We start from the raw sequence: 19,644 nt of genomic DNA, 5'->3' as shown, positions 1-19,644 counted from the left end.
ACCATGCCTGGTCCATGTGCTTAACCTCGTGGTTCAGCGGTTTCTCAAATCCTACCCGGAGCTACCGGATCTGCTTGTTAAAGTACGCCGCATGTGTGCCCATTTTAGAAAGTCACCTACATCTTCCGCCGCCCTTGCCCTGTTTCAGAAGTGTTTGCAGCTTCCGGCTCACAGACTGGTGTGTGATGTCCCCACGCGTTGGAACTCTACACTGCAGATGTTGGGAAGGATTTGTGAGCAGAAGAGGGCAGTTTTTTGAATACCAGCAATCAACAAGGCCGTCGGTATTCAGTTCAGACTCCACACATAAGATCTCAGGAGTGGACATGTATGTCAGACATATGTACCATCCTCCAAAACTTTGAGGACTCCACCAAGATGGTGAGCGGAGATGACGCCATAATTAGCGTCACCATTCCGCTTCTCTGTCTTCTGAAACTCTATCTGCTCACAATCAAAGCGGATGCATTGCAGGCGGAGCACGATGAGATGGAGCAAGGAACCATACAGGGTGATTACACACAGCCCAGCCTCATCTCATCCCAACGTGGATTGGGTGATAATGAGGAGGAGGAGGAGGAGTAGTGAACAACAGGAGCTAGTTTCATGCGCTATAGACGGTACTACCTGCGCAACTGTCATACCGTCTGTTCAGTGTGGATGGCCAGATGACAGAGAGGAGGAGGGGTAGGAGGAGGAGAGCATGGTCAAACATCGTCTTGGTGAGGACACGGTAGTCTTGCCCGTTAGCAGTCTGGCACTCATGGCTGAGTTTGTTACGCTGCCTTTCCCATGACCCTAGCGTTCTCAAAATTTTGGGTGACAGTCATTACTGGTTGGTGACCCTTCTAGACCCACGCTACAAGGAGAACATTATTTCTCTTATTCCTGAGGCGGACAGGACTACAAAAATGGGGCAGTACCAGAAGGCCTTGTTGCGGAACTATTAAAAAAAATTCCCATCTGAAAACGCTGGCGGCAGAGGTCACAGTTCGTTGGACAACAAAGGAGTACAGGCGAGAGACACACAACTTCAATCCAGCAAAGGCAGAGGAACACTGTCAAAGTTCTGGGAGAATTTTCTCAGCCCCGCCACCGCACAAGCCCTGAGGCGCGGGGTACTCTCACAAGGAGTGCAAAGTTTGGGAAGATGCTGAGGGAGTACCTTGCCGACCGTACCAACGTACTCCTTGATTCCTCTATGCCTTATAATTATTGGGTATCCAAGCTGGATACGTGGAATGAACTGGCCCTCTACGCCTAGGAGGTCCTGGCCTGCCCTGCCGTCAGCGTTTTATCAGAGCGGGTTTTTAGTGCCGCTGGTGGAATTATAACTGATAAGCGCATCCGCCTGTCAACTGAAAATGCTGACAGGCTGACTCTTATAAAAATGAACAAAGGCTGGATTGGACCAGACTTCTCAACACCACCGAATGATAGCAGCGTAACATAAACTGAAATCCAGTGTCTTTTTTTTGGGAGGTGTATTCCCATGCACCTTTGCACACCCACACATGGGTATACGCTTCCTGATTTTGGCTATTTGCTCTTGTTCTCCTCATCCTCCACCACCATATCACCAGGGTGACCATGGTCCGTGATGCAACACCCACATCATTTTTTTAAAGGGTGTTTATGATGCCCGTAAAAAAAAATTTTTTATACAGTATGTTCATGTATACCCCCCAGGGGTAAATGTTTGTCAGCCCATACACTTAGTGCATGGGCATTACAAGTATAGGAGACCCGCTCCTTTCTAATGGGAACATTTTTTTATGAGGCTCTCCTCCTTAAGTCTTCCAAGGGGCATTGGAGTGCATCAAAATTTTTGGCAACCCTTGCATTCACTGCATACGCAATAACAGTATAGGAGACCCACTCTTTAGTAATGGGAACAATAAAACCTAGCCGGCTGATGTCTCTCTCAGATTAGTGAGTGCCGACTGCTGGCCCTTTAAGAATAGTAAAGGCCGCCTGATGGCCCTATAAAAATAGTGTTTGTGACTTTCACAATCCCTCCTTCGTAAATAAAACAGGATGTGTCTGATCATGTATCACACACCACATGGCCAGATAAGGTGTTAAAATTACATTTCCTGGTGAATGCATTTGTCACAGTTGAAAGCAATGCAAAAGTGCAAAAACGCATCAAAAACTCTACATGTGAACATAGCGCAAGGTGTCGAGGAGCATTTTTGTTTTTTGCTATTTATTTTGCCTTATATACAAGTTATTACCCCGGAAAGGATGTTCCTTAACATATTTCCCAGGAAAATTCATTTTGTTTTTGTTTTTGTATGCTTTATTGTGAGTCCGTAAAAGTGGCGTAATACCTCTGACAATGTTGTTGACAGCAGTGACCTGGGGGTCAGAAATGCTTACAGGGGTCTTCCCCATGCTGTCCCCATGTCATTTGAGCACTGTTCCCATCGATTTGGGCAATTCTTAGTCCTTCTGCAGACCGCCAGGTGGAGCCGCCTGAAAAATGCTCGAGTTTCCCATAGACTTACATTGTGCTCGTTGCTCGACCCGAGCATCGAGCCCCCGATCATTTTAGTGCTCGCCCATCACTACTCAAGATGCAGCGACGACACTGGAGGTCAATAGGAGAATAACTGTGGTCAAATCAGCAATGGAGTCACTGGACAAGGTCTTCAAATCGAGGAACATTTCACCGGCAATGAAGACACATTAGTACATAGTTTGGTTTTTTCTGCAGTGACATATGGATGAGAAATCTGGATGATAAAGAGACTCGACAGAAGAAGAATCGACGCCTCCAAAATGTGGTGCTGGAGAAGGATGTTATCAATACCATGGATGGCAAGAAGAACAAGCCAGACATGTCACTGGAAACAAGGAACTCCAAGCTACGACTTGTCTACTTTGGACACATCATACAAAGAGAACAATCACTGGAGAAAGACATCATGGTCGGAAGAATAGAAGGAACAAGGTGAAGAGGAAGACCAGCAACCTGATGGCTTGATACAATCAAGATAATGGCGGAGAAAACCCTGGTGGACCTATCTAGACTTGCACAAGATCTTTTTTCCTTCAGAGCATTCACCCATCAAGCCTCTATGGCTCGAGATCGAGCTGAAGGCCATTATTAATAATAATCCAGTGACCACATTGGTGAACTTGCCTTCATCCCCGGTGCTAATAAGAAGAGGTTCCGAGCAAGTAAGAGGAGGTCCGCAGGGATCCGGTCTAGCAGCCACAGATTAGCAGTTTTGCCACTGGACCAAGGACCTGCAAACATTTATGCTCAACTTTATCATTTGGTTCTGTGAAGGATTATGTTTTAGAAAATCCCAATAAAAACTCTCACGGGGCTATTAAATGCCTTTTAATTATTATTATTTTTTTTTTTTCCATAAATAGATTTTTTTGCCATTGGGTTTCATTATAACTTTTGCACCTTTTTGCTTTTTCAGTCCTTTGTATTGCAAGCTGCAGAGTGAGTTAACTGAGAACCTGATGGCGAGCTTTTTTTGATGAGGGAGGTTATAGCTAGGGATAAGGGTACCCGTGGAAGGTCTGTTTGGGCCAAATTTTAGTCCGAAGTTTGGTTCGGGTACCAGAACTGTACCCAAACTTAAACCCGAACCCCATGAAAAACAACGGGGATTTGAACTTTTGAGTTGGAAAGTCTTTCTCTCTCTCATAGAAATCTTTCTCCCATAGAAATCTCTTTCTACCTGACGCGAACTGTAAATCGAAAAGTCCATGTTTGGAGTTCAGCACCGGACACTAGGTGTCCAGTACGAGCCCCGAACTTTACAGTTTGGGTCCGCTCATCTCTATAACATTGTTTTTCCTTTGCTGAGCGCCTCTCAACTGATTCATGACCACATTAAAGTTGAGTATAACTTTGTGCTCATAAATCGACACAGAGGAGCTCAGGATAAAGCCTCCCCCCCCCTCCACTCAATCAGTGAATAATCACTGAAGAATCTTGGCTCCAAAAAACTGACGAAGAAAGGTTTGTGTTTTTCAATGCCTCCAAAATCATGTGTGTCTGACTGTGGGCCCAAGTAAGATCAGCGTTATAAACTCTGCTTTTGAGAACGAGCTCACTGGCATATTCTCTGTTAATCCACTCTGCGGCTTGCAGCAGACAGTGTGACACTGAGGCTTTTGAAGGAAAACATTGCAAAATATTTAATGACATTTATTTGCAAAAATGATTCTTGGCCCCCAAAAATTTGCACTTAAAGAGTAATCATTCCTTTATTTTTTTTTTCCATAAATCAATAGTGCACATGAAAATAAGAAACTGTGATATTTCTTATCAGAGAAATGTCCTTCTTTTTCCTCCTGGACTGATCATTCATTCTCAAAATTCTCAGTTCACGGGTAAAATCTGCCCCCCAATACTGAGATAGGAGATGACAGTTGGTGCTTTTAAAATTCTATGGAGAAGGGAGGGGCTAGAGGCCGACACTGACATTCTGCTGCAAGTTCTCCAGAAGTGACATTTACAATTCTCCATAGAACTTTATGAGCAGCAACTGTCATCTCAGTAATGAATAATGGGAAAGTCTATAGTCATTGGAGACAGAATTTATCCATGAATTAAGAATTTTGAGAATGAATGATCAGTCTAGAAGAAAGAAGCAGATTTTTCTAATAAGATATATTACAAAGTTTCTCATTTTCGCAGGTACTACTGACCTATTAGAAAAAAAAAATGGTTACTCTTTAACAAAAAAAATAAAAAATTTCCTCCAAATTTGTCCATATTCTTTAAGATGGCTTTACACCAACCTGCTGCTAGTCTGTACCCCATTGACATGCATGCTCAGCCCAGTTGAGCGTGCATGTGCTTTTAATGGGGAGAGGATAGACTACTGTGGCAGTGGTTTATTATTCATGGGAACCTAGAACATATCGTACTTACTGTAAGTTTATTATAATGTTTGTTGAATCTTCTTCTGGATATCATCCTCACCTCCAGAATCTTCTCTGAAGTCATTGCCGGTCTCGGTTTATCTCCCTTTGATTACCTCCTTTGGTAACGGCAAGTTTGTCATTTTGGGAATTATTGATTCCTATTGTGGATTACATTTTTGAGCTTCTTTCTTTCATCACATGTAACCGACGTCTTTCTCCTTCCCTGCTAGGCCCGACATTTTCCATTACTTTGGTGTAGTTTCTTGCCACCCCAGACCTAAAATTCCAGAAAATTCAGAACTCGAAATCTTACATCTAAGACATCTCTCTTCTTCTGCTCCTTTTTCTATTTGATGGCAAAGAAGCATTGCACTTGCTCGAATTCAGCAGTAATTGTAATGGTTAGTGGGGTTCTTTGCTCTTGAGGAAAAAGAAGTTCTCCAGTGATGAATCCCTAGGTAACTAAAAGTTCAAATGTATTAGAAAAAGTTTAAAACCGTATAAAGCACTGCAGGCAAAACCACACGAGATGACGCACAAACCAACGCGTTTCAGCGTATAGCCTTTTTCATGGTTATCCATGGTTAACAATGACGGAGGCTATACGCCGAAACACGTAGGTTTGTGCTTCATCTCGTGTGGTTTTGCCTGCAGTGCTTTATACGGTTTTAAACTTTTTCTAATACATTTGAACTTTTAGTTACCTAGGGATTCATCACTGGAGAACTTCTTTTCCGTATCTTGCTGGCTGCAGTCATGACCTGGGCGGCTCCGTGTGCTGTTCCTTCTCCGTGGCTGGTGAGCTGACTCCCCTTCCCCTTTTCCTTCATTTTTTTTTTTCTTTGCTCTTGGACCCCAATTTTTCTTCTTGGGATGTTACCCCGATTGGAGCCACATCATTTTTGCTAGTTTAACTTTCAGCTGAACCGTAATCATTAGGAGTTGGTTGGGGCCCCTGAGGGGTTAATTGAAGAGTGAAACATCATTACTTATTTTCTCTTTTCCTGACGTAGCATCACAGCCTCAATAAAACATTATAAATTTAGCTTGACATGAAAGTTAAAGGTAATGGGACTCTGCACTTGCAAAAGTCTTGATCGATAGGGGTTTAAGCTCTTGGGACCCCCACTTATAAATATTTTTGACGTTTCGCAGAGCATATGACAATCATAAGGTTTTTTTCAAGAATTAAACATTGACAGCCTATGCTCTGGATAAGCCATTAATGCTTGATCGGTGGCAATCTGACTTCAATCGCCTCCACTAATCAGTATAATGAATAGGCCAAGATTCTCCTGCGAGTGTTCACCTCCTTAATTGTTCTTTTACCCACAGCTCAGTCGTACTCAAGTGAATGCAACGAGTTTTAGTACGAGGCACTTTATTGAACGAACCATTGTAAAAAATGATGTATCGTTGCTCCTTTGTTGTACTGATCAAAGGAAATCCTGGAGGTCAAACCCCACCAATAAAATACTATTGGCCTATCTTGAGGGTTAGTCTTCAATCGTAAGGACCTCTTTAATGTGGTTAAAACCATTTAGCACATTATAGGGCCTCTGTTAATAGGACCAACCCTCCTAAGCTGTCTATATGAGCATAGAGATAGTAGGAAGTTGAATAAAATGACACATTGATGGCTGTGATCCATTGTCTTATACCAGAGAAATCCTCATTTTTCTTAATATGCAAATGAGCTGTTAAGATCTATGGGCCGGACATAGATCTCCCTGAGAATCTGCCTCTGGAACTTTTCTTTAAATGAAAGGGGGAGATACCAGTTTGAGACATGTAGATATGGAGAGCAGAGAGCGGTCATTACATGTATCAAACTGGTATCGCACCCTTTCCTTTAAAAATAAGTTCAGGTGTCACGGGTGTGTCAGATGTGACAGACAGTTGCCCTGCAGTTGGTTGCAGAAGATCTCTTCATTTGTCATTACAGACGCATTCTTAGAGCTGTCTCACTCTAGGATCCAGCGGCTACCTCCCTCATGCTAATTGACACCCAGGCTTGGGTGTTTAAATACTTTGTTTGCTACAGAGAGGTGCAGGTGATATTCACATGTTCTCTTGTGAAGGCTTGGAGCAATTGCAGTCTGTTTACTTCCTCTCTGGTGCTAGGAGGACGTTTGGTGTAATCTCTATGAAGTCTACTCAAGCTAAGTTACTTTTCTCTGTCTCCCTTGTTGTCTTTAGTTGTTAGTGGGGACTGACCAGTGCTCATCCCCCCCCTTCCCAATCCAGGGCCAAGCGCTAGGGAAATACAGGGTTTAGGTTCCTGTGCGGCGATTGGTGAAGAATAGTGTTGAGTGAGTATGTTCTATTAACCCTTTCGCCGAGTATGCTCGGGCCGAGCTCCAAGTATTTACAGCTGCTCGGTGATGAGATTAAATCGCTCCCTGTGCATGATTTGCAACTGTTTGACAGCTTTATTACATGTGAGGAATGTGTAAAAAATAGACATTCTTCCCATGTAATAAAGCTGTCAAACAGTTGAAAATCATGCACACGGGAGCGATTCAACCTTATCACCGAGCAGCTGTAAATACACGGAGTTCGGCCCGAGCGCACGCTGACAGAACATACTCGCTCAACCCTAGTGAAGAACCAATATAGGGACGATGGGGGAGACAGGGTGATTTCAGATCAGCCTAGGAGGTATTCACTCCCCCTTCCCCTAGTGTCTGGGCTCCCTTCCCCTCTTCCCTTCGTGTTGCACTTAATCTTTCCCACACCTTGCATGACATCATGAGGCAGGTTCTCAGGGAGATCTATGTCTGTCCCATAGATCTTAACAGCTCATTTACATATTAAGAAAAACGTGGATTTCTCTGGAGTAAGACATTGGATCACAGATATCATGGTATCATTTTATTCAGCTTCCTATGACCTGTCTGCTCATATAGATGAACTATCATGGTTCATCCTACTGATAGATTCTCTTTAAGCTGGCCATACACATTAAATCGCTGTCGATTGTCTCCAGCTCTCTCTCCTGACTTCCCCACTTACAGGAACGCTCGGCTTGGCCAAGCAATCCTGTGTTCTCTATGAGAGACCACACGGATGATGTCGAGAAGCCCCCATACACATTAAAGGTTGGCTGATCCCGTGGTATTGGCTGGGTTGTCCTACTTTTATCTGATGTGTGCCGAAGTCTTTCTACACTTCTTTAATTACCGTATTTTTCGGACTATAAGACACACTTTTTTCCTCCAATATTTTGGAGGAAAGTGGGGGGTGCGCGGCTCATGGTAAGTATGGCACCCTTCATCCCTGTATGTATGGCCCTCCCATCCATCTTCCTGGTATGTATGGCACCCTTCATCGCTGTATGTATGCTCCCCACCCCACCCCCACCCATCCTGGTATGCTTGGCACCCTTCATTGCTGTATGTATGGCCCCCCTCATCCTGGTATGCTTGGCCCGCTATTAAAGTCCATGAATATTCACTTGACCACAGAGCCGCGCTGCGGCTACAGTGTGCGCTCTACTAGGGAGAATGAATGGTCACTGCTCCCCACGCTCACAGTCTCTGCATAGGGAGCAGTGACTATTCCGGCACAGCAGATCACTGTGTGAGGGCTCATGGCAGGGACGCATTGCGCGGCTCACACAGTGAGAACCCTGTCGGCAGCAGAGCGGATCCGCAGCGCTGGATGAGAGAGGAGGTGTAGTGATTGTTTATTTGTTTTGTGTGCAGCGTGATGGGGATCAGGGGGGGCCAAGCATACCAGGATGAGGGGGGCCATACATACAGGGATGAAGGGTGCCATACATTCCAGGATGAGGGGGGCCATGCATACAGGGATGAAGGGTGCCCTTCATTCCAGGATGAGGAGGACCATACATACAGAGATGAAGGTGCCATACATACCAGGATGGTGGAGAGGGGGGCACTACATGCCAGGATGGGGGATGAGGGCTACCATGCATACCAGGATGGAGGGAGGGGGGCCATACATACCAGGATGGGGAATTGGGGTGCCATGCATATCAGGATGAGGGCCACATATTACAGGAAGGAGGGGGCCATATATACTAGGATGGAGGATATTAACATAATTGGGGGACATTACCCCAATACCAGTGTCGGCAGCAGACCCCCTCCCCCATAACAAGGCATCATGACCACATTTTTTGCTTACATTTTTTTCTATTTTCCTCCTCTAAAACCTAGGTGCGTCTTTATAGTCCGAAAAATACGGTACTTTTTTTCTTAGCTTGTTAGCTCCAGTCAGGGTCAGTTAACACGTGGTATTATCATCCATTGTTATTGTTGTTGTTTTGTTTTGTTGTTTTTTTCATGTTATATATTCAATTTTTGTTTTTGTTTTCATGCCTCATATATACAAACAGTATAATTTAAAAATGTAATCTCAGGATAACACATTCTGAAAATGAAGCCACCACACTGGTAAATGAGGTACTAAGTGTATGCGTGTAATGATCGTTTTCATTACTGTGCTAGCAATAAGGCATATGTGCAATCTCTGCTATTTGCATATGAGTAATCATGTTTAATTTCAGTGTTTTGTTTTGATTGCAGGTGGGAAATTATGGTCCTACTTAAGTAAGTTTTTAAGCAGGAGCACAGAAGGAAGCTTCGACGTCCCGCTGGCTAAAAGTTCTCAGTCCAATGAAGATATTTTCAAAAATCTAGCTCCATGTCCAAGAAATAGCGTGGAATCTAGGGCGAGCAGTGGCGGAAACAGGCTTTCAGTGCTGCCCCTACATAATAGCCTTACCCTAAGTTCTCAGGATGATAGCAGCACTCAAGACGAAGAAGGGAGGGAAAGTCCGTTGAAGTGGGCCGATTCGGCCTCCAGCTCGGAGGAGGAATGTACCACGAGCTATTTAACACTGTGCAAAGAATATGGACAAGAACAAATTGAGCCCGAAACGCTAAGTGATGACCCTTTGCTAAAACTCGGGGAAGGGGACAGTACCAAAGATTTGGATCTAATGCAAAAGCCTCTCCCGGGCTCTTTAAACAAGTTTGGCTCTGAGCTTGACTTCGATGAGTTGAAATCCCTAAATGAACTTGATGAGCAGGAGACGGGCGAATGCTCAGGGATGTCCGATGCCTTGAGCAAATCCAGGAATAGCCCGATGGAATTTTTTAGGATAGACAGCAAGGAAAGCACTAGTGATTTACTTGGGAGTGATCTTGTCGATAAGGGATACAAACTAAAACCTGAAAATTTCCAAACGTTGTCTCCATTCCAAGATGACGAGGTTGACCCCGAGACTCAAAGCCTGGATGTTGATAAGCCAAACACTCATGACACGATGAGCCGGGGATCTAATGACTCTGTCCCTGTTGTTTCCTTCAAAGAGGCCGCTCTCGATGATGTGGGCAGCATCGATGAAGGAAGGCCCGATCTGCTGGTCAACTTGCCCGGTGCTCCACCAGTAGACACTGAGCAAAGCTTGAAAAAAGATTACATAGAAAGTGACGTCCTTGATTCCAAGATGTTGGAAACTCCCGATGTCTTACAAATAAAAAGTAGCATAGATAAAATAATTGACAACATTGGAGAACATTCGACTCAACCCCAATCCCAAAGCATCACGCTACGCCCCATTAGTGTTGACAACGTTGACTTACAGTCAACCGGGTCTGACCTAATCTGTACCTTAAAACCCTTGGAACCCCTATTGGTCAATTCATCTTCTTCCTCCTTATCTCACAGCTCATTTGTTCTAGACGTTTCCCAGGTAGACCATGAACAAGTCAACAAATCCTTTGACCCTTGCGATGCTCAACAGTCCTCCGACACCAGACTTTCGGAAGAGTTGTCCTCCAACCTAATGCAACTTCAGATCAAAATCGAGGACATGGATGAGATTTGTGGAGGACGGAGAGATCTCCGGGAAGACAGCGAGATACATAAGATATTTCAAGAGCTGGATGCAAAATTGTCAGAAGCCTGCCACTTCTTCATTCCCGAGTCTTGCATTCGGAGATGGGCTGCCGAAATCGTCGTAGCCCTTGACGCTCTACACCGAGAAGGAATTGTGTGTCGGGATTTGAACCCAAACAACATCTTATTGAATGATAGAGGTCAGGAACTTTTGCAAATGCATTTCTTTTTATTCCGATGTTGCTTCCAATTAACTGAGTAGGCGTTTTATCTTGTAATTAGTATCTTCATTTCCTGTCTCCAGCTTCATTATCAGTGCTGCAAATTCACCCACTGTAATAGCTTCTAGTACTTAATGATGCCATTATTCTTAATGATACTGTTTTTAGCTAGAAAAGGAGAGTAATTACAGTTCACTTGTACAGAAAATGGATGGGAAACATGTTTTGATTTCTCCTGTCATTTTGTTTTTAGGACACATTCAGCTAACATATTTTAGCAGGTGGACGGAGGTTGAAGATTCGTGTGACAGCGATGCGGTGGAAAGAATGTACTGTGCCCCAGGTTAGATCAATCACCTCAAGCGTTTCACTTGAAAAGTAGATTAGCAGCTTTCATTTCCTCCGCCCGCGGCTCGTGTAACATACTTTTATTGGACGTGCAAGTTAATGCATGGCCTGAAATTCACACTAATTCCTGTCCTGTCATGTCACATCGTAGATATGGCTAATAATTGAGGCTTTCTTGAAAAGTAAATAGTCTTTTTTTTTTTTTTGTACGCCAGCTTCATGTCATTCTGCTATTAAGATATGGGGAAGTTAACCAGTCATACATTCGTGGCTGGCAACGGGGGTAGAAGGAGGTAAAGAGGATGTAGAAAGATGTTGGTTTGCAAAAATTCTTAAGTCTTAGGACAAGAAAAAAAACAACTTTTAGGGTGTTTGAGCACAAAAAAATTGTAAGATTTTTTTTTACATTTTGTTTAAAATGCTTAATTATTATGTATTTTTGTAGACTGACTAAATTAAAGTGGTATTCCGGGATCGGAGAAAAATTGCTATAGGATAACAAAAACACCAAATACTCATTAAATCACAAACTCTTCCACTCCAGTTCTCCCTCATGGTCACTGATTACTTGGATGCATGCACAGCCATTGTTCATTTCAGAGTCCTATTTTTGGGGTGCCAGCGGATGGACCCCCACTGATTTGCAAGTTATCACCTATCCTCTACCCCTAATGAGGTAGTCCAGTATTACGATGTTGATGAGACTTAATTTTTAATTATTATTTTTAAAGACCTCAAAGAACCACTAAATTGTATTTTTTTTCCCTCAGCAATAATTTTTACGCATCAGACACATGGTGTTATATTTGATGGGGGCAGAACTATAAACAGTTATTTGGATTGACACAGGGCCATTTTTTTTTTTTTTTTGTGTGTGTTTTGTATATATTGTATTTAATTTATTTCTTACATCGTGCCCACCAAAAGATCTTTGGGAGGCTTTTTTTTTTTACATTTTTTTTTTTTTTGATTTCCCCTGTAACTGGGACTGGTATATTATCCCCTATTACAGGGAAAACTCAGCTTGCTGCCTGCACTGCAAAACTTATCTGTATCTGCTAATGCGCAGCATCTCCTACACCCTACTGACACCTAGTGATCACATGATCGCTAGGACAGTAGTAGAAAGTGTTTTTATACAATGATCAGGAAGGCAGAGATGGCAGTAAATCTTTTCTGGCTTCTCTGACAACTGTTTTTTTTGCTTCTTCAGCTTTTGACTCTGCAGTAACATTTTAAAATGTCTTTTTAGAGTCCTATGTGGACTGGCCTGGTGTTTAATGTTGTTGGTTGATAAACAAGAATTTAAAGGACCACTATCATCAGGGGGCAGAGACAGATGGAAAATAATTAGGTGGGACGGTGCACTCAACTGCTCAATCTCGCGAAGGATGAATTGAGCACCGGTGCTTGGTTTGGACAGTCGTTTTGAGCTGACACACTCCTTCAGCTTTCCACAGCTGATTTCTAAATAGTCTATTCCTGGTCATTGGTACCAGGTAGTTTTCCCAGATTTGCCTGACTCCTGTTCCTGCCTTGTTAGATGTATCATTACTGTGTAGTTTGTGTAAATCGTATACGTCACATGCTTGCGTGATGAGCGCTCCAGAGGAAGATTGACAGGGGGCCAGATGGCCATTCGCCCACAGGGGCTTGTCCTTGCAGATGAGATCCACCAGTCTATACCAGTGGCTTTCCATCTGTCATACAGTAGCAATTCTCCCATCATCCATTCCACTTACTCTTCCATTTATATTAATGCAGCGGTTGCAGATTTATGACGAGGGATTCCTTTATCTGTACATTGTGCCGCAGGTTACAATATTCATAGTTCTAGGATGAAAATTCAGCGTTGAAACCACAACTCTATGGACATTTACTAATTGACCTCCAAAGTAAGAAAGAAGAATAAGAAAAAAATAAGCATAAAAATAAAGCAAATACTCGGCAGAAGGAGCCGCCGGACGTAGATAACAGGATCCTGTAGAGAACGCAGCGCACTAGAATAGTAATGTGAAGCCACCCTCATCTGGTGTCCAAAGGAGCCGCTCGCCCTGGAGCAGGACAGGACATGTAATACTGCGCTATACCACAGAGAAGCACTATTACACATTGAGTATATGACAATTGGGCGTCATTACTGCCATATAGAATATACTTATAAAATGGAAGGCACTTAGCGGACAAATTGGCAAATTCATGAGAGCCCATCAGCCACAACAAGGAATACACCTTTCTCTGATGGGACCCTATACTGAATATTTATCAGACAAACATGTCTGATTATTGATCCGTGTGTCGGATCAAAAGTGGCAAAGCGAGTCTATATAGGTCCATGACAAAAAAACGAACAGCACTCGGATGCCATCGTACTGCTGTTTTTCATGTACATCTAGATAGAAGGTGAAGACATTTTTTTTGTTTATCATCCAAGAAAAACTGATGAAACTCTGAATGAAATCACTTATGAAACTCAGATTTTCTTGTATGTGAAATAAAAACGTACGTGTGAATGAGCATTTAGGTTGAATGGAGGAGTGCACAGTCCGATATGGAGGCACGTCAGAGCGCATGTTAACTCTGCCAGCACCATTATAGTCTGTCCCTTCGGCACATACTCCCCAATCCCATTTTGCCGGGGGTTCAAACGTAAGCCCCGAATGTACCAACGAACAGGTGCCAAAACGCAATGTGAAAGCACCCTAAGCACTAAGATATATGCAAACATTGAATATATGGAATTTGGACTGTATTACTGTTAGAATAGTATATTCTATATATCTCATATCTATATCGCATATCTATCACCTACAGTTGAAACCAGAAGTTTACACTATATAAAAAGACACATCTGCATGTTTTTCTCAATATCTGACATGAAATCAGAATAAACCTTTCCCATTTTAGGTCAATTAGGATTACCAGAATTTGTAATATTTGCCAAATGCCAGAATAATGAGAGGAGACAATTTTTTAAGGCATTTTTATTACTTACTGCAAAGTCAGAAGTTTACATACACTAAGATTACTATGCCTTTAAACAATTTCTGACTCTCCATATGATGTTGTCATGTGTTTGGAAGCTTCTGATAGTTTTTTTTGGCAATATCTGAGTTAATTAGAGACACACCTGTGGATGTATTTTAATGCACACCTGAAACACACTGTTTCTTTGTGTATCATCATGGGAAAGTCTAAAGAAATCAGCCAAGATATCAGGAAGAGAATTGTGGACTTGCACAAGTCTGGCTCATCCTTGGGTACAATTTCAAGATACCTGAAGGTGCCTCGCTCATCTGTACAAACAATTATATGCAAGTACAAACAAGATAGGAATGTCCAGCCATCATACCGCTCAGGAAGGAGACGGGTTCTGTGTCACAGAGATCAACGCCTTTTGGTCTGACATGTGCATATCAACCCAAGGACAAAAGCAAAACACCTTGTGAAGATGATGGCGGAAGCTGGTAAGATTGTGTCAATATCAACATGGGCTGAAAGGCCACTGCCAGGAAGAAGCCATTACTCCAAAAGAAACACAAAAAAACCAGATTAATGTTTGCAAATGCACACAGGAGCAAAGACCTTAATTTTTGGAGACATGTCCTGTGGTCTGATGAAACTAAAATTGAACTCTTTGCGCATAATGACCATCGTTCCGTTTGGAGGTAAAAGGGAGAAGCCCGGAAGCCTAAGAACACCATCCCAACTGTGAAACACGGGGGTGGCAGCATCGTGTTGTGTTTTTTTTTTTCTGCAGGAGGGACTGGTGCACTTCTCAAAATAGATGGTATCATGTGAAAAGGAGATTATGTGACATCACTGAAGCAGCATCTCAAGACATCAGCCAGGAAGTTAAAGCTTGGGTGGAAATGGGTCTTCCAAATGGGCAATGACCCAAAGCATACAGCCAAAATGGTAACAAAGTGGCTTAAGGATAACAAAGTCAATGTTTTGGAGTGGCCATCACAAAGCCCTGCTCTCAATCCTATTGAAAATTTATGTGAAAAGCTGAAAAGTCAGGTGCGAGCAAGACGACCAACAAACCTGGATCAGTTACACCAGTTTTGTCAGAAGGAATGGGCCCAAATTCCGACCATCTATTGTGAGAAGCTTGTGGAAGGATATCCCAAATGTTTCACCCAAGTCATTCAGTTTAAGGGCAATGGTACCAAATACTAATGAAATGTATGTAAACTTTTGACTGCAGTTATTAATAAAAATGCCTTAAAACATTCTCTCTCTCATTATTCTGGCATTTGGCAAATATTAAAATTTCTGGTAATCCTAATTGACCTAAAACAGGAAACGTTTATTCTGATTTCATGTCAGATATTGAGAAAAAACATGAATATGTGACTTTTTATATAGTGTATGTAAACTTCTGGTTTCAATTGCATCTATCTAATCTCTCTCTATATATATATATATATACATGTGTAATAGATAGATATTAGATAGGTAATATATAATATATCTATCTTTTTCTATATATCCATCGATCAGTTTCTCGTACTATTATCACATTTCTTATCTATCTGTGTCTAATAACTACATGTATATCCTTTTGGCCTCCACCGTCGTGTGTGTCCTTCTTGCTGACAGGCTTCTCCCCGAGCTGCCCAGCAGGTGGCACTCCGTCACCAACATTTTCCCCCCTTGTCTTTTTTTCGTTGTATAAGAAAGTTTTTTTTTTTTTTTTTCCTCGTTGACTTTCTAATAAGAGCATCAGACAGCGGAGTTGTCAGCAGAAGTTCGTCCTCTCCATTACACCCCATTGAAGTCCCTTGTTATCCTCTGGTGTGTTGGAGGCGAGGCTCATCCTGAAATCTGCAGCCTCTCTTATAACCAAACACTTTTTCCTCGCACTTTAAAGTCCTGCCTGAGACTTACTTTGATGAATATCCAACCCAAATCATTCTGCCCAACCACGATAACTTCAATTTTAATTTTATTTGTTCCCAAACGCCACGAGGGAAATGAGAACTTATAAATCATTCACTGTCCGTAAAAAAAAAAAAAAAAAATTGGTGACACAACTTGAAAAGAAAGGCTTTGTGTGGATGCCAGCGAATGGCGCCTTACACATGACAAAGTGACAAACAAGAGCGCAGCGATGTGACACCGCGCCGGGTACAGTCATGCCAGCCACGGCCCGGCCTTTTGGTAAATAAACAGATGAGAGATTATTAGCGGTTTTGATGTTTCCGGGGTTTTTTTTTTTTTTAGGAGGAAAGTTTATCAGTAATTTAGGATGAAAATGATTCACCTCTGTTCAAACAAGCCTTTGCTCCGCTTCACCCCCCCCTGGGACCTCTTATCTCACATTTCTCTCCAAAACATCATCCACCTGTCCTCCACTTTCTAATGATTGCAATATTTCTTTTATCTGCTGGCCACATGCTCCATTTTGGCGTCCTGTCGAGAAAAAAAAAAGTAGCAAAAAATGCCAGAAGTGTGCACTTTACACATCAGTTAGAAAAGTTGAGAAAGTTCCATGTGAGTTGGAAGAATTTGACCTAATCTATAAATAAATGACCATTTTTCCATCAAAGTGCAAAATGTGACGTCCCGTTATAATGGAGGGGATTTCCCACTAATCAGATCATCACTGAAAGGGAATCTGTCACCAGATTTTTGCTACCTAATCTGAGAGCAGGCTATTGTAGAGACAGAGACCCTGATTCCAGTGATGTATCACTTACTAGACTGCTTGTTGTAGTTTTGATAAAATCCCTGTTTTCTCTGCTGCAGATCTACTAGTTCTCTGAATGCTGAGCTCTGCATAACCCCGCCCCCACCACTGATTGGCAGCTTGACAGAGTGTACACTGAAAGTGACCAATCAGTGGTGGGGGCGTGGCTGGACTACATGGCAGCAGGTTTACTAGTCCTTTAGTGATAATCTCCTGCTGATTTAACAGTGATTTTATCAAAATTACAGCAAGCAGTCCTGTAAGTGATACATCGCTGGAATCAGGGTTTCTGTCCGTACATTATGTTGCGCTCAGATTAGTTGTCAAAAGCCAGGTGACAGATTCACTCTAAAGGCCCCGTCACACTAAGCGATGCAGCAGCGATGCAGCAGCGATCCCGACAACGATACGACCTGTCAGGGATCGTTGCTGCATCGCTAATACATCGCTGGTGAGCTGTCAAACAGGCAGGCTCACCAGCGATGAGGGGAGCAGCGATATCGTGGAAAGAATCGTTCCACGATGTCCTGCTCCCGTTACCAGCCTGCTGCAAGCAGGAGCAGGCTGGTAACTATGGTAAACATCGGGTTACTAAGTGCGCGTGTGCCCCTAGTAACCCGCTGTTTACCATGGATACCACTCTGCTACGGTGCGCTGGAGCCTCCGCTCACCGTAGCAGAGTGGTATCCATGGTAAACAGCGGGTTACTAAGTGCGCGCGTGCCCCTAGTAACCCGATGTTTACCATAGTTACCAGCCAGATCGTTGGTCCCGCTGGTCACACACAGCGATGTGTGCTGACCAGCGGGAGGCAAACGACCAAAAAATGGTCCAGGACACTTTGCAACGATCAGCGACCTCACAGCAGGGGCCTGATCGTTGCAAAGTGTCACACATAGCGACATCGCTGGTGAGGTCGCTGGTGAGTCACCAAAACCGTGACACAGCAGCGATCTCGCTAGCGATATCGCTTAGTGTGACGGGGCCTTAAAAGAACAGTAAATCTTAAAATGAATAGTAAAAGTAATCAGAAGATCAAACTGGTCTGTAGGGTTTTCTGCAGGTTCCTGAAACAAACAGTCTTATAGAAATCCTACTGAGTGAGAACACAGGAGTTATTCTTCATTTTCTTTCTTATAAATGACTAAAAAGTGGGGGATAACCAGAGGGGCAAACTTAACAATATTCTCTCTCACTGCAGTGGGTAGAGCCTCCTGCTGCAGCCAGCTGTCTTACAGCCAGACTCAAGGCAGTGAGAAGTAGGGAGGAAAGACATGGCTGAGCTCTTGACGAACACAGAGAAGATTGCTTTATATATAGATGGAACGTGTGATGGTTCTCCTCCTTTTTTCCGCATTATCCATGTTTAGTGTTACTTTAACCTCTTCCCGATGAAGGACGTTCTAAGTAGGCTCTCCATGTGTGAGCTGAACTCACAGCATACCTCACAGATGCCAGCTGTGACGTGCAGCTGGCATCTGCTTGTAACAGCAGCGACCGGAGCTAGCTCCAATCGCTGCTGATTAACCATTTAAATGTTTCTGTTTGTTACTGGCATAGGCATTTAAATGACTGACTTTCCCAGCGACATGATTGTGGGGTGCCAATATGGCTGCAATCTTAGTCGTTTTGTGAAGCCCAATCTGTGGCTGGGCTTGATAAGAGAACATCATTTTGACTATTTACAACTAATACAAGCGATCAAACAATCAAAGTCCCCTAAGGGAACTAAAAAGTAAAAAAAAGCTAAGTAAATATCAAAATTTTAATCTCCCACTATTTCCAGTTTTAAAAATAGTATATTTTGGTATTGTCACATTCATATCTAAAGAGAAAAAAAAATTGGATCTCTAAAATTGCATTTTTTTAGCCGCACTTCAATAAAAAAAATTTCAACAAAAAGCCATCAAAACCTTGTTTATACTCCAAAATGGTATCAATAAAAACATCTTCTAGGCATGCAAAAAAAAAAACTAGCCTTCGAACCGCTACATCCACTGAACAATAAAAAAATGTGAGGGTACAAATTTTCAAATGCGTTTTTGCACCACTTAAATAAAAAAAAAAAAAAAAAAAAAAAAGCTACACAAGTTTGGTATCTGCATAATCGTACTGACCCGTAGAATAATTTTACAATGAACAGCGTAGAAACAACGGGTTTTGGGATTGTTTTTTTTTTTTTCCACCATTTCATTGAACTTGGATCTTTTTTATTTATTTTTTTTACTACATGATAAAATGCAAAAAGACAACAACAAAAAAAAAATAAAAAACGAGTTTGTACAACAATGTCTGTCTGCAAAAAAAATAAAAAAGTTATGGCTTTTGGAGGAAAAAAATAAAAGCGCAAAAACTGAAATTGGCTGTAACGGGAAGGTGTTAAAGGGCAAACAGTGAAGTATTCAAGTGATTTTAGCATTTCTTGATGGTCCTGATTCAGGACTTGATCGGGGATTTCAATCCAAATGAAAATTTCTGCAACTTTCTAATATATTTTGTGTTTTAATTCTTCAGTGTTTTCCAGATTTGTGATTGCTTTCAGTGACTGAGAACAGATCAGATCTCTCTGGGCTGCAGTTCCGGCTATTTAGCTCACAGAGCATTGTCTAGA

The 19,644-nt window shown here is 42.5% G+C and overlaps 1 protein-coding gene across 1 annotated transcript in view; it reads left to right on the top strand.

Moving 5' to 3' along the window:
• RPS6KC1 (ribosomal protein S6 kinase C1) overlaps positions 1 to 19,644 on the top strand; it is a 132,093-nt gene that overhangs the window by 98,090 nt on the left and 14,359 nt on the right. The window contains exons 10-11 of the mRNA XM_073671966.1: positions 9,453 to 10,970; positions 11,245 to 11,334. Of these exons, the coding sequence (XP_073528067.1) occupies positions 9,453 to 10,970; positions 11,245 to 11,334 (1,608 nt within the window). The remainder of the gene's footprint in view (positions 1 to 9,452; positions 10,971 to 11,244; positions 11,335 to 19,644) is intronic.

Source organism: Phyllobates terribilis, unplaced genomic scaffold (genome assembly GCF_046119375.1).
Source record: "Phyllobates terribilis strain yellow unplaced genomic scaffold, ASM4611937v1 Scaffold_3__8_contigs__length_932513732, whole genome shotgun sequence".
Classification (NCBI taxonomy): Eukaryota; Metazoa; Chordata; class Amphibia; order Anura; family Dendrobatidae; genus Phyllobates; species Phyllobates terribilis.
Note: the sequence above shows the minus strand (reverse complement) of the source record. Positions and strands in the feature narration are given on the sequence as shown.